General features: G+C 41.2%; 1 protein-coding gene across 1 annotated transcript; it reads right to left on the minus strand.

The window, feature by feature from the left end:
• Positions 1–258: 258 nt before the first annotated feature.
• On the minus strand, positions 259–15330 carry LOC110532549 (general receptor for phosphoinositides 1-associated scaffold protein). The gene is made up of 8 exons (XM_021616537.2): positions 14963–15330; positions 13138–13190; positions 6777–6828; positions 4521–4623; positions 3455–3548; positions 2220–2286; positions 1643–1709; positions 259–1287 (listed from the first exon to the last, which is right to left on the minus strand). The coding sequence occupies exons 1-8, from the start codon at positions 15161–15163 to the stop codon at positions 758–760; spliced, it is 1167 nt and encodes a 388-aa protein (XP_021472212.2). The 5' UTR covers positions 15164–15330; the 3' UTR covers positions 259–757.
• Positions 15331–16093: the final 763 nt, after the last annotated feature.

Raw genomic sequence — 16093 nt, forward strand, 5'->3', positions numbered from 1 at the left:
TAGTCATTTACAACATTAAAAATGTCTACACTGTATTTCTGATCAATTTGATGTTATTTTAATGGACCCAAAAAATTGGGTTCTTTCAAAAACAAGGACATTTCTAAGTGACCCCAAACTTTTGAACGGTAGTGTGTGTGTGATATATATATATATAAATATAAATAATGCCTTCACAGTTGAGAGTGAAAGATCAACTGCAACTTCTTAGAACAGCTGTGGAGAAGACAGTCACAATGTACTCCAAGTAACAAAGTATTCATTATAAATCAAGCAAGGCAAATCAAAATGCCACACATTTATTTGCAGATATTTTTGGCAAGAAAACACCAGATCAAACTGATACAAAAACAGTAACAAATGTCTCTTACAAAAAAATTATATGTGAAGATATGGGGCATTTATTTTCAACTGTCATGATGACAAAACTAAATTAAAACAAAACGAAATCCTTCATTCTGTACATAGGTCAAACTAATCAAAAATAAATAAATAACTTATGAACTATGGAAACAGTAACCAAGGTACAGGTGTCTCCTCAAATTGGAGTGTGCTTCAGAACTCAAAGGACCATTGGTTCCGCTGGGTCAAATGTGTAGTCATCTGAACAAGTACAAAGGTATTTCTGGACAGATAGATACATTTGGTCTTTGTGGCACTAGTTGAAATCTTTGGTTGTTAAGGTTGAGTCAGAGGCAATATTAAGTCTTTGGGTCAAAAAGAGTCTAGTTCTTCGGGTGTTTAGTCCATTTAGTTCTCAGAGCTTGCTCTCCTCCTCCATGCCTCTGTTCAGTCCAGGGATGAACTTGAGGAGGTGTCGGCGGAAGCTCTTCTGTTTGGGTTTCCTCTGTAGCGAGCTGAACCCTCCCGTTTGACCTTTCTCCCCTGGTGCTGATGAAGAGTTATTGTTGGAAGCCCTCAGGTAGCTGCGTGTGCTGGAGCTGCGGGTCAGGTGGGTCTTGGCTGAGGTGAAGAGCTCACTGGCGGGGCGGATCAGTCTCTGCTTACCCTGTGGAGGCTTCTCCTGTTCTGGTTTCTGTTTGTCTTTCTCTGTGCTGCTGGTAAGGTCACCATGGGCATCGTTGAGGTGGTCGCCCTGCCTCTGGTACAGACAGGTCTGGTAGAGTGGGTCCTCCTCCATGGTGGCACTCAGGTGGCTGGCGCTGCTGCTGGTGCTGCCGGTGCAGCGGAGGGCACGCAGGGTGGCCGGGCTCGGGGTACCCAGACTACCGTACACCCCTGCAGACTCCAGGGACTCATAGATAGCAGCATCACTCATCACTATGCCTAGATGACACAGGGAAAGAGTGTTACAATGGACATCACTGGTTTAGCATACATCTTAAATGGACTTTAAATTAATTTACCTGAGATCATATTACCTCGACTAACCGGTGCTCCCGCACATTGACTCTGTAATTGTACCCCCTGTATACAGTCTCGCTATTGTTATTTTACTACTGCTCTTTAATTACTTGTTCCTTTTATTTCTTATTCTTATTCATATTATTTAAACTGCATTGTTGGTTAGGGGCTTGTAAGTAAGCATTTCACTGTAAAGTCTACACCTGTTGTATTCGGCGCATGTGACTAATAAAATGTGATTTGATTTGATATACATCAACATAAATGAATGACTTACCATGAACCAGCCTCTGCTCTTGCGTCATCAAAGATCTGTATTCATCCCATTTCTCATGTAGGGTTTGCTGATGAAAGAAAATGCATAAAAATGAGAAAAGGTGATAATTTGTGTGATTTCAATTTGTGTGATTTCAATTTGTAGCCCTGATGGAGGCGCTTGGGGACAGCAGCCGTCATCTTGAGGAAAGCCACTTATCTTCACACATTAAAAGTGTCCTTTTTACCAGCCAAGTGTAAAGTAAGAATATAACTATGTGTCTACTCTCATTCACGGTGTTCACACAGCATTATGTAAGCGCATTGCAGCTGCTAGTCCTGAAACAGGTGGGAGAAGAGGGAAAAACAGTTGGTAAAGTGATTAGTCTGGTGAGAGTACTGCACTTTCTGTCTGCTGGCTATAGACTTTTCACTACACTGTCCGTCTGATCCCAGTGACACACTTGCCTGGTCCCAGATCTGTTTGTGCTGTATACTTAACTCCTATGGTTGTTGTCACACCCCACAGGATAACCATTTGTGTTGAAGCAAGCAACACCACAGGTTTGCTACAGAGGGGAATAGGAAGAGATGTTCACCTTTAGATACTGAAGCCTGGCCTCCAGTTCTGCTTTTCGAATGGAGTCGCTGTACACGGTTTCCAGCCTAAGGAAAGACACAGCAATGTTATTCATTCAGACACAGGAAGGCCAGAGAGCCACAAAACAAGTAGAGTAAGGATTCACAGCATACTCTGGACCCAACTAAGAACAGAGAGGAACTTCAGAAGTAGCTGTGAAAAAAGCTCTTATATAGGAGACCCTAACATGCTAGTCTAGGCTCAACAGTTTGCAAGTAGGGGAGAAAGATTCAGAAGGTATCACGTTTCAAGACACCCACTCAACTTTGGCAACTGGTGCACCTCTAGGGGGTTTGTTTTTACTGGGCTGAAACAAGCTCTCTCTTAATAGTTCAGTAGGCCTATATGTTTACTAGAGGCAAGAATAATTAGATGAAGTCTATAATAAGACAAGAGGCATGCACTGGGCCTTTTGTGTGGTTAACTTCACTCTTATAGAGTTGACTTCTGAGTTTATAAATGGGGCCCGATTCTAATAGGACTTTCATCGTTTACAAGCAGACAAAGAGAACAAGAGTATGGTTCCAATGTAACACTGAGAAAGTTCATTCTGCATATTAAAAAAGGGAAATGACTTGCCTCTAGGCAACTTTGGTGTGCAAACAAATTGTTTAGAGTACATCCATGGTACATCGATTGTATGGTAGCTATTTAAAGGAGTTCAGAGGTGTTGGGTTAAATGCGGAAGACACATTTCAGTTGAATGCATTCAGTTGTACAACTGACTAGGTATCCACCTTTCCCTTTAGATTGGCCAGCTGAAAAGTCAAAATTGGCTATATTACAAAAATGAATGGTCTTGATTTAGGGTTAGGCATTAAGGTTAGCATTGTGGTTAAACTTAGGCTTAAAAATCAGATTGTATGACTGTGGCTATTCCAGCTAGTAACCACTGCAGAGCAGGCTCCAGAACAAGATTCATAACAAAAAACACAAACCTGCTTCTCGGTCGATAGATAATGACTCCATTATCAATTCTGTGTGATTTTGTACTTTGGACCGCAACATTGCCCAACCAAGAAGATCAAAGATGTATCAGTATCAAAACGACACTAAAAAGTATTGAAAAATGGTCATAGAACACAAGGAACTCTTTATAGACCGATCTGAATAAGGTCAATACAAAAAGTGGAGCAATTAAGTTGTTACCGTCGACAACCAGTCCAGTTCTCTTTCCCATTGAACTCTGCTTACCTAATGGAGTTCCCAGAGGCCCTGATTTGCTGAACAATCTCCTTGTGTAGATATCCATCCACGCTGGTCTCGTTCACACTAGCGATGGTGTCCCCTGTGCACACAAACAACATGCATGTTAACAAAAACAGACCCAGTTAATTCCAGTGTGGTTTTATCCTAGCTGTGGTCTACTGAGACTGGTTTGATCCCGCTAGTGTCAGTGGTTTATGGAGCAGCTCATGTGTGATACAGACACTGTTTCTAGCCTAAACCCTGGCTGTGTGGTCACGGCAGGCCACTGCTGTTGTTAACCACTTTTCCTAATTTCAAGACGGCCTGAAAAATATTATTCAAGCATGTGTGTGTTACTCTGTTATTGTTAAAGTATTGTAAGTTTATTAGATTGTTTGTTATTAGTTTCAGATGGGTAGAGACGTCTGTCTAGGTCTGGTTTAATTTGGCCCTGCCTCTAGTGCTCCTTCTATCTCCGAGATGAATAATACTCTAGTATCAGGTTTAGAAAAATTAAAATGTGAGAATATACCATTTCTTCTTTCACTATTGTTTCTGATATAATGGGCAATAATAATTATTTTTTTTTTTAAAGATTGGCAACGGCTTCTGTCTGAGGTATTTTTGAGAAATAATGTTTCAGACTAAAGAGGAAATTGAGAAATTTATGAAATAAAAAAAGAGATAAAAATAGACATGGCCAAATCATTGTATGCATTTGAGTTATTGTATCCGGCAAGGCGGCAACGGAGACAAGGGAGTTGACCTGCATGATGTTTGCTGAAATAATCTCTCCCTATAGTGTTTGACTGGAAAATGAGTAGGCACATTTTTTTGTTTGTATTTGAACATCCCTAAACAGCCGACTGAAACTCATTTGTTCACGTGTTTACTTAGGGACAACTACCATCCTGGCTGGCAAACAAGAAAGGGACAGGACTTTATCAAAACCACCTGTCCTTTATTCTTCCCGTGAGGTCCATTTTCAGTAAAGGCAGGTCATGCATGTGTCAAATGCACTTAAAAGCTGTTCAAAAGACCCTAATGAACCGGGGTTTTCAGTTCCACTTACCGACTTTGAGTCCGGCTTGTTGGGCGGGGCTGTCGTCGTGAACCTTGCACACAAATGTGCACATCTCCACAGAGTTCTGGTCCTGGTGGTGCAGCCCATATGTCTGGAAAAATGAAATGAGGAGAATGAGTTACAATTATTATTACACCTCCCACGTCAAATAAATGTATTCTTAGGAACAATTGGGTGCAAGACATGGGAGAAACTATGTTAACAATTATCAGAAACATTGCATCGTGTTCAAAATCATTGGTAATTTCCCATCACAAACGCTTAGTAATTCTCTTTACAGACAGTATGCCTGAGGTTGATACCTAAAGCGCTATGCCTTGCTACTTAACAGAGAAAGGCATTTGAAACTTTGAAGACAGTTCATGGGGTACAGGGAAGCCTAGGGCACCTCTTCCAAATTATTTTGGAATATTTGTAGTCCGCATTTGAAGGCCTGACTGGTGAGGACTGTCAGACAAACCCAGTTCTATACAACAGATTAGATAACATTGGCTGACAACGAAGCAGCAAGACAGACAACCTTGAACAGAGACTCAAACAGAAGAGAGATAACATCAGTTTACATGCAAAAAAAGAAGCCCCATTTGCGTGGTTAATCAAAAACGAATACAGCGATCTATCATAGTCCATCAGAAAAAGGATGTTAAAAGCAGTCTCTTCATGAGCAAGGACCTTTATCAACAAATTTGGTTAGAACAAATCAGACAAATTATATTATGGTTTACCAGTGACATTAAAAAACATTCCCTGTCCTCATACTGCAGAGAGATAAAAAAAGGTAAACCAGCACTATTGGGACCAAAACTGACAAGCAAACATTTTCCACTCTATCACCATTTTGTTGACAATCTTTCTTAGATTGATTCACATGACAGTTTCTGTCTTGGAGGCAAATATGACAAACAACCACAGCCAGACTTCCCCTTAAGTTTTCCTGTCAAGTGAATCACATTCCACTGCTGTCTGACGGAGTGTTATCCCGAGGTGACGTTTAAACTCAGAGCTTTCACGGACTTGCTTGTCAGTTGAGACATTAGCTGACAATGACAAAATTGTGACAATTCCACAGCCAATAAATAATGTCAAATGCCATCTACTGGGGTGTACAACCACCCATCTAGAAACATATGTGAAATAATGTGAGCATTCTCCCTACCTTCCCAGTCCCAGGGGCCTTCCACAGAAACCAAACATGCAAATGACCCTAGAGATGCAAATCCAACTCTAACTATACATTTACATAGTTGATACTGACATTATCCCCACAGCACTCAAAGCTAAAGGAATGGGAGAACTGGTGACTGCCTGGTGAAGTCCAGCGACAGGATGGAAAAAGCACAGGATCCTAAAGCCATCCAGCTCTCCTGTCTCTGACCACACTTCCTAAAGAACAGGGCCAAGCAGGAAAAGAGGGACCTCCATCCCAACACTAAATATAAGCAGTACTATGGAAATGATCATTTCATGGCCCTTACATTGGCCAGCATCCTCTCTTTAGAGATAAGGCTGTCTGACAACAAGTGGTGCACTGAAGAAGGGCTGCGGGGACAGAGAGGAGGGAGCTCTGACAAATAAAGAAGGCAGAAATCTGACTGTTTACAGTGTCCTCAAGGGATCGGAATATAGTAGACTGTCTGACACGACACGCAGCAGTGAGAAGATTTGACAAAACCATACCGATTAAAAAAAGGTCCCAAAAGAAAAAAAGCGAGAGAAAAAAAACTCATATCAAGTCCCGAGTGGTGCGGTGGTCTAAGACACTGCATCTCAGTGGTAGAGGTATCCCTACAGACACACTGGTTGGAATCCAGGCTGTATTACAACCAGACGTGATTGGGAGTCTCATAGGGCGGTGCACAATTGGCCCAGCGTCGTCCGGGTTTGGCTGGTGTAGGCCGTCATTGTAAATAAGAATTTGTTCTCAACTGACTTGCCTAGTTAAATAAAGGTTAAATAAATAGTTATGGGATACATCAGAGCCTTATACTGTGAGTATGAGGCTCACGGATACATTTCTCCCTGTATTTGACAGATATGATGGCGACCTTTGATGCTTTCAACACATGCAAACACTCCACTAAATCTTATTTGATTTATGGGGTGAAATCATCCACATGGTTGGAGAGAACAAATCTCATCAACGTTAATGTGAACATGAGAGAGAAGGAAAATCCTGTTAAATTACCCTTATAAATCCAGAAATCCCTCGTACCATACCACCTCCCACGTCTATTATCCTCTTACCTGAATCTCAAAGCCAAACGTCTCCCCATCCTTCTTCTCCAGGATAATTTCTCTAAAACACAAAATAAAAATGTGGCTATGATTAAATGAGTTTGATATTAGTTTTCATTTACTTGCAGTATTGAGCCACGAGTCAATTGTGACTGGCGACATCACCACCTGGTGCACATCAGTGCCTTCAGAAAGTATTCATACCCTTTGACTTATTCCACATTTTGTGTTACAACCTGAATTCAAAATGGATTACATATTTTTATTTTATCACACATCTACACACATTGATAGTTAAAACATTTTTGTATAAATTTTTGATAATTTATTGAAAATCTAATACAGAAATACCTAATTTACATAAGCATTCACACATCTGAGTGAATACTTTGTAGAAGCACCTTTTGCAGCAATAACAGCTGAGTCTTTCTGGGTAAGTCTCTAAGAGCTTTCCACACCTGGAATGTGCAACATTTACACATTATTCTTTCCAAAATTGTTCAAACTCCAAATTAGTTGTTGATCATTAGACTACCATTTTCAGGTCTTGCCAGAGATTTAAGTCAAAACTAATTTGGCCACTCAAGAAACTTTACCGTCTTCTTGGTCAGCAACTCCAGCGTATATTTGGCCTTGTGTTTTAGGTTATTGTCCTGCTGAAATGTGAATTCATCTCCCAGTGTTAGAAAGCAGACTGAACCAGGTTTTCCTCTAGGATTTTGCCTTTTCTTAGCTCCATACCGTTTATTTTTTATCCTGAAAAATTTCCCAGTCCTTATCGACTACAAGCATACCCATAACATGATGCAGCTACCACTAGGCTTGAAAATATGGAGAGTTACTCAGTAATGTGTTATGTTTGGAGCAAATCCAATACAACACTTTGTATTAATTGCAGTATTACTTTAGTGCCGTGTTGCAAACAGGATGCACGTTTTGGAATATTTTTATTCTCTAAAAGCTTTCTTTCTTTGCATATATATATATATATATATATATATATATATATATATATATATATATATATATATATATATTGTAATAATATTTAACCTTAATATAATACCTAAATAAAATCTATTTAGTCTCAAAAAAATTATGAAACATGTTCCATTTGGTTTAAATAATGCAAAAACAGTGTTGGAGAAGAAAGTAAACGTGCAATATGTGCCATGTAAAAATGCTAACGTTTAAGTTCCTTGCTCAGAACATATGAAATCTGGTGGTTGCTTTTAACATGAGTCTTCAATATTCCCAGTTAAGAAGTTACAGTTTGTAGTTATTATAGGAATTATAGGACTATTTCTCTCTACACCATTTGTATTTCATTTACCTTTGACTATTGGATGTTCTTATAGGCACTATAGTGTTACCAGCTTAATCTCAGGAGTTGATAGGCTTGAAGTCATAAACAGCGCAGTGCTTCAAGCATTGCTAAGAGCTGCTGGCAAACGCAGGAAAGTGCTGTTTGAATGAACGCTTATGAGCCTGCTGCTGCCTACCACCGCAGTCAGACTGCTCTATCAAATCATAGACTTAATTATAATATAATAAACACACAGAAATACAAGCCTTAGTAATGACCTATGGTCAAATCCGGAAACGATCATTTCGAAAACAAAGCGTTTATTATTTCAGTGAAATACGGAACAGTTCCGTATTTTATCTAATGGGTGGCATCCCTAAGTCTAAATATTGCTGTTACATTGTACAACCTTCAATGTTATGTCATAATTATGTACAATTCTGGTCTTTGTTAGGAAGAAATGGTCTTCACACAGTTCGCACCGAGCCAGGCGGCCCAAACTGCTGCATATACCCTGACTCTGCTTGCACAGAACGCAAGAGAAGTGACACAATTTCCCTAGTTAATATTGCCTACTAACATGATAAAAAATATATATATACATTTAAAATGTTAGCACTTTTTCTCCCCAATTTCGTGGTATCCAATTGTTTAGTAGCTACTATCTTGTCTCATCGCTACAACTCCCGTACGGGCTCGGGAGAGACGAAGGTTGAAAGTCATGCGTCCTCCGATACACAACCCAACCAAGCCGCACTGCTTCTTAACACAGCGCACATCCATCCCGGAAGCCAGCCGCACCAATGTGTCGGAGGAAACACCGTGCACCTGGCAACCTTGGTTAGTGCGCACTGCGCCCGGCCCGCCACAGGAGTCACTGGTGCGCGATGAGACAAGGATATCCCTACCGGCCAAACCCTTCCTATCCCGGACGTCACATACACATGGTTAGCAGATGTTAATGCGAGTGTAGCGAAATGCTTGTGCTTCTAGTTCCGACAATGCAGTAATAACCAACGAGTAATCTAACTAACAATTCCAAAACTACTACCTTATACACACAAGTGTAAAGGGATAAAGAATATGTACATAAAGATATATGAATGAGTGATGGTACAGAACGGCATAGGCAAGATGCAGTAGATGGTATTGAGTACAGTATATACATATGAGATGAGTAATGTAGGGTATGTAAACAAAGTGGCATAGTTTAAAGTGGCTAGTGATACATGTATTACATAAAGATGCAGTAGATGATATAGAGTACAGTATATACATATACATATGAGATGAATCATGTAGGGTATGTAAACATTATATTAAGTAGCATTGTTTAAAGTGGCTAGTGATATATTTTACATCAATTTCCATCAATTCACATTATTAAAGTGGCTGGAGTTGAGTCAGTGTGTTGGCAGCAGCCACTCAATGTTAGTGGTGGCTGTTTAACAGTCTGATGGCCTTGAGATAGAAGCTGTTTTTCAGTCTCTCGGTCCCAGCTTTGATGCACCTGTACTGACCTCGCCTTCTGGATGATAGCGGGGTGAACAGGCAGTGGCTCGGGTGGTTGTTGTCCTTGATGATCTTAATGGCCTTCCTGTGACATCGGGTGGTGTAGGTGTCCTGGAGGGCAGGTAGTTTGCCCCCGGTGATGCGTTGTGCAGACCTCACTACCCTATGGAGAGCCTTACGGTTGTGGGCGGAGCAGTTGCCGTACCAGGCGGTGATACAGCCCGACAGGATGCTCTTGATTGTGCACCTGAGGAAGTTTGCGAGTGCTTTTGGTGACAAGCCAAATTTCTTCTGCCTCCTGAGGTGAAGTGAAGGAGAGTCTGAATGTTTGGTTGCGGGCCGTGTCAGTGGCACTGTATTGTCCTCAAAGCAGGCAAAAAAAGTTATTTAGTCCGCCTGGGAGCAAGACATCCTGGTCCGTGACGGGGCTAGTTTTCTTTTTGTAATCCGTGATTGACTGTAGACCCTGCCACATACCTCTTGTGTCTGAGCTGTTGAATTGCGACTCGACTTTGTCTCTATACTGACACTTAGCTTGTTTGATTGCCTTGCGGAGGGAATAGCTACACTGTTTGTATTTGGTCATGTTTCCGGTCACCTTGCCCTGATAAAAAGCAGTGGTTCGCAATTTCAGTTTCACACGAATGCTGCCATCAATCCACGGTTTCTGGTTTGGGAATCTTCAATGCACGTTCTAATGAACTCGCTCACCGAATCAGCGTATTCATCAATGTTGTTGTTTGACGCAATGCGGAACATATCCCAGTCCACGTGATGGAAGCAGTCTTGGAGCGTGGAATCAGATTGGTCGGACCAGCGTTGAACAGACCTCAGCGTGGGAGCTTCTTGTTTTAGCTTCTGTCTGTAGGCAGGGAGCAACAAAATGGAGTCGTGGTCAGCTTTTCCAAAAGGAGGGCGGGGGAGGGCATTTATGCATCGTGGAAGTTAGAATAGCAAGGATCCAAGGTTTTACCAGCCCTGGTTGCGCAATCGATATGCTGATACAATTTAGGGAGTCTTGTTTTCAGATTAGCCTTGTTAAAATCCCCAGCGACAATGAATGCAGCCTCAGGATATGTGGTTTCCAGTTTGCAAAGAGTCAAATACAGTTCGTTCAGAGCCATCGATGTGTCTGCTTGGGGGGGGAATATGTACGGCTGTGATTATAATCGAAGATAATTCCCTTAGTAGATAATGCGGTCAACATTTGATTGTGAGGAATTCTAAATCAGGTGAACAGGTGAATCAGGTGAATCAGGTGAACAGAAGGACTTGTTCCTGTATGTTGTTGTGACCACACCACGTCTCGTTAACCATAAGGCATACGCCCCCGCCCCTCTTCTTACCAGAAAGATGTTTGTTTCTGTCGGCGCGATGCATGAAGAAACCAGCTGGCTGCACCGATTCCGTTAGCGTCTCTCGAGTGAGCCATGTTTCCGTGAAGCAAAGAACGTTACAGTCTCTGATGTCCCTCTGGAATGCTACCCGTGCTCGGATTTCATCAACCTTGTTGTCAAGAGACTGGACATTGGCGAGAAGTATGCTAGGTAGTGGTGTGCGATGTGCCCGTCTCCGGAGCCTGACCAGAAGACCGCTTCGTTTCCCTCTTTTACGACGTCTTTGTTTTGGGTCGCAGGCTGGGATCCATTCCGTTGTCCTGGGTGAAAGGCAGAACACAGGATCCGCTTCGGGAAAGTCATTCCTGGTCGTACTGATGGTGAGTTGACGTTGCTCTTATATTCAGTAGTTCTTCTCGACTGTATGTAATGAAACCTAAGATGACCTGGGGTACCAATGTAAGAAATAACACAAAAAAACAAAAAACTGCATAGTTTCCTAGGAACGCGAAGCGAGGCGGCCATCTCTGTTGGCGCCGGATGCAGAAATGAATGTGTTCATTTAAAAAAACATAATTCCACTTTGACATTATGGGATATTGTGTGTAGGCCTGTGACAAAAAGATCTACATTTAATCCATGTTACATTCAGGCTGTAACAACAAATGGTGGAGAGAAAAAAATCAAGGGATGTGAATACTTTCTGAAGGCACTGAAGCTCATTCTCATAGAAAATGTTATATGATGAAATAGTATCTATGGGGGGCACTCCATTGCACTCTGGCTATCTCCAGATAATACCTTGCCAGGTTATCTACTCTAGAATCGTTTTCTCTGCAAAAACTGCATGGATGATGGACATCATGATACCTAGCTGTGTAATACACTCATAGTTAAACTGAACTCTAAAATGGCAAATGTTTTAAGCAAAAACAAACCAGTATTGAAATAGTGAAAAGGTTGTTTTCATTTAGGCAGGGATGATAAAATCTTAAAGTTAACAAATCTAAATGGCATTACAAACCATCCAAAGTACACTACTATGAAAATAACTACAGTCCTGCTACAGTAACAGGACATAGATCTAAATGACATGACCAGATACTTCTGTTCCCCAAAACGTGACAAGCTCTCTTTTGTTTCTAAAAACCTCTTTGCGTCATGAAAGGTCACATGTCCAAAGGTCTAACTGGGCAGTGGTCTACAGTGTCCCCTCTACATCAAAACAACATCTATAAATTATATAAAAATGCATAATACACTAGAATGTCAAAAAGTAGTATCTGTAGATAACCATCTAGTCCCTCAGAATCCCCTCCAGAGCTGAATCACGTTCTGTGCATGCGATTCTCACACACAAATGATTGTCAATCGTAAATGATCATTATACAAGTTTTATCAGTGAAATGACCATGCAGCATCTGCATGCCACAACCATTGATCTCAATCAGTTTCATGGGGATACGTGTTCAGATCTTGAGTCATACAGTGTTGTTTCAAGTATCCTTATGAGTTATGTACAGTGAAATAATTTTAGAGCAGATGTTAACAGACTGTAGCATACCTGTGTTTAGTTTCAATAAAAAAAGCATATTTTTCCTAGTGGCACATGCTGTTGAGTTTTGGCCACGAGAAAAAAAATGCAACCATTCGCACAATCAACCTAAAATCTCTTCAGAGATTAGGTGGTGTTTTGTCTTAGAATAACATTATACTATGCCATTATATTTGGTTCTGTTATGTGGAATACTATCATTGTGATCTTGCAGACATTCAGCTTTGATCTAACTTTATTAAACTAGCAACATTCACCAGAGTAGCCTGTTCTCTGAGCAGCCAAACAAGTAGAGCAGAGACTGTCTCTAAAGTACAGACGTTTCAGACCTTTCGCTGTCGGGAAGAGGGGTCCAGAGAAGTCGCTCCGTAAATAGTAATAACCGCAAATACAAAAGGTTACTGTACTGCTGAATTTCTGTAACTCACTCCATTCAATCCTCCCAAAAGCTGAGCCCAGAGGCCTACTCAAATTACTCTGAAAGCAGCCCACTGTAACGCATCATTTGAGTCTGTGGTGAATGAAAGGATTTACTAATGCTGTTCTGGCATTCTGTGTATGATATATGCTTCCCTCCAACACAGTCAAGAGTGAGAAGTGACAGAAAGGCAGATGTGTCCTGTAACTGATGCCAGGGGGAGAGATGACTGTTTGCCTTACCTCCGTGGCTCTGTGGTCTGAGTCAGGGGATTCCTCTTCTGCAGCCCACCATTCTGTGACGAGAAAACATGATGGACATGAAATAACAAACACAGACAGGTGTCTAAAGGTTCAAACAGAAATCACACTGCACGCAAAGGGGATTTTCTTCCTACCTACGCAGGCCAGGTTTGCAGAACATACCTCAAACTCTCGCTTATGTGTCTTGTCCACCAAGTCCTCCTGAGGCATGTTGTGTGTGTTTGGTGTCTATGTTTGTGTTCAAGCTACTGAGCCAAAACATGGGTAAGAAACCATTACAGATAAAAACCAGTATGTCTGTGTCTGACTGTCTGCTCTCGGTTGACCCTATTTACTGTGATTAGTCACAGGAGAGGTTTTGGAAATCTATATTTAATTATCTACATCGGAGTCCACTGACTTGTGAGGCCCAGACTGCTGATCAAACCAAACTGTGTTCTGTTTTTTCTGATAATGATAAAAAATATCTCCCCATTTCTACAGGTTACATTCAGAATGTAGACACACAAGACGTGTGTATGGATTGGAGCCTTGGGCCTCTTGGCACATTCCCTGCATTGAGGGAAACCCCAAACCAAATTGGGACTTTGGGAGACCCAAACCTACACCTACAACCTACACTTTACCTAGTGTAAACTACAAGTATCTCTTACACTACATCCCTTACCGTATTTAGCCTACACTACAATCAATTCACCTCTGTTCTACCTCAATTATTTTAAATGTGGCCCCTATGAAAGGGCACTTTGTGTCACTGCCTCATTGGGTATTAAAATGTATTTTTTTAATAATATATATTTACACTGCCAGAATTGTCCTGGGCCCCTCAATGACTTAATTTATTCCCAAGTACCCAGAGAGAGACCCATGGGGGTGGTAGGAGCAGAGCAGGGTCCCCTGCACAATGCCCTGTTGTGGTCCTAGGCTCCAGATGATTATGAGATGTACGAAGGAGGCCTCCACATAACTCTGGCTGGCCTCCTAAGACAGTACAGTAACACTACATAACTGGGACAACCAATGCTGTTGTGTCACACACACACACACACACACACACACACACACACACACACACACACACACACACACACACACACACACACACACCCCATAATAACAGTTTTACCAGTCTACATCACAGTACATTCTCAGATTATGATGATGCGTGGCCATGTTAATTCACTAGTAAAGTCAGCACTGTTCCTTGTGAGGCCATGTTCTGCCACAGTACATTGTTTGCCTGCCTATAAATACTAATTTGATGCCAAACTAATTTCTCAATGCAGAGATATTATGAAATGGTTGGATCGCACCGAATCAAGAGGGAGTCTGGAGTGTGGCACTCAAAGAGTAATGTGTGGGTGGTCCTGTGGTCAGGAAGGGGCACGCTTTAGTACGTGACAAGTGTGTGACATGTGTTTTTGCTTCAGTGTGTGTCAACATTTATACAAAGTTTATATCAAAATGGGGAACAGATGCAACAGGTCATCCATGTCGGGCTCTGACAAAAGGTCACAAATACTCACACTGCTATTTCAAATTAAATAAAATGTCGTCACAGATAGGCTAATGTCTCCACTCATAATGAACAACAGACGTCAATGTATGTGCTCGTGTGAGACGCCACAAGGAAATCCATATTTAAATATTGAGCGTATCCGCTGGCCTCTGTACTTTACGGGCAAGTGACACTGTATTTGGCTAACTGAAATTATGTGCTTTCATTGATGTGTCTATTATGCTAGATTACTTGATTGAAGGAGCAAGTGAAAGTTAAAGTGATAAAGTTAAACAGGATACACACCTTTCTGAAGTTCCTTGGCAACGTTCCACCAGAGTAAGCTAAAGTCTTGTAATTATACACTTCCGAATTAGTTGGTAAATCCATAGTTTTACAACTGTCTGACTTTGAGGACGGAAAGTAAATATCGTCCGGACTCGAAAGTCTACCAGATGGATCACTGGAGTTTACTTTTTTAAGCTTTCGTAGCGTCATATTCTTCATATTATGAGCGCTCCGATCAAGAAAGTACAAAAATGAACCCAAAAACTCGGAGTGAAACGTCTATCGCAGCAAACAACACTGATGCTTCTGGTGGGACAGCATGCACAATTTGGCAGTGAGAGCGAGGACAGGGGAGGCGTGCCCTGTGATGCACACGACACAATTGGATGGCAGTCGTATTGTGTTGTCTTTTGTTTGTCGATCAGCACTTCGTGCACGTAGGCAAAAACGAATGTGCCAAGAAAGTAGCATTTTTAGATAATTTTGGGATCAAATTTGGGTTATTTCGTTTTGCTAGCCAGAGCTGTGTTATTATGGTAAATGTTATTCTGCTAAATGGTTAAACTGCTTGTGAAGTGTGCAAAAAGTTTAATAACATACCTGAGAAAAGCCGTTGCCTATATAGCCTAGGTTCAAGTCTAAACAATAAGCCTACATTTATGAAAGAAAATAGTCTCGGTGATGTGTGCAGAAGGTCCCTAGTTCGCGCCCGGGTATGGGCGAGGGGACGGTCTAAATTTGTACTGTTACATTGCCATGTAGCAGTGTAGCTAAGTAGTGGAACTACAAACTACTTTTTTTGCTAAAATAAAATATGGGTGAAGTAGAAAATGTCCTTTATTTTCCGGGATCATACCTGCACAATTCTCACCTGAAACATAGTTGTGTTTAATAGGCTAAATTACACATTGTTGTTACCATATTACCCCAACGTGATCTGTTTTTGCAATTTGGAGTCATTGACATTTCAGATTTACATATGAACATTTTTCATGAAGTAGTTTGAATGTAGTGGACTATTTTTTCAAAGTTACTTTAGTTACGTAAACTATATTTTAGGGTAGCTTTAGTGTAGCTTAACTTCTTTCAATGTAAAGATATCGGTAGCTTGGTAAACTATTTTCAGAGTAGCTTCCCCAACACTGAAGA

This window comes from Oncorhynchus mykiss, chromosome 9 (assembly GCF_013265735.2).
Source record: "Oncorhynchus mykiss isolate Arlee chromosome 9, USDA_OmykA_1.1, whole genome shotgun sequence".
Lineage (NCBI taxonomy): Eukaryota > Metazoa > Chordata > Actinopteri > Salmoniformes > Salmonidae > Oncorhynchus > Oncorhynchus mykiss.

Excerpts from the sequence above, each read along its gene's own strand:
- LOC110532549 (XM_021616537.2), bottom strand. The coding sequence starts at position 15,163 with ATGAAGAATATGACGCTACGAAAGCTTAAAAAAGTAAACTCCAGTGAT. Across the intron at positions 6,829-13,137 it reads CAGACCACAGAGCCACGGAG|AGAAATTATCCTGGAGAAGA; the intron begins GTAAGGCAAACA and ends TTTGTGTTTTAG. Across the intron at positions 1,288-1,642 it reads AGAGCAGAGGCTGGTTCATG|GCATAGTGATGAGTGATGCT; the intron begins GTAAGTCATTCA and ends TGTGTCATCTAG.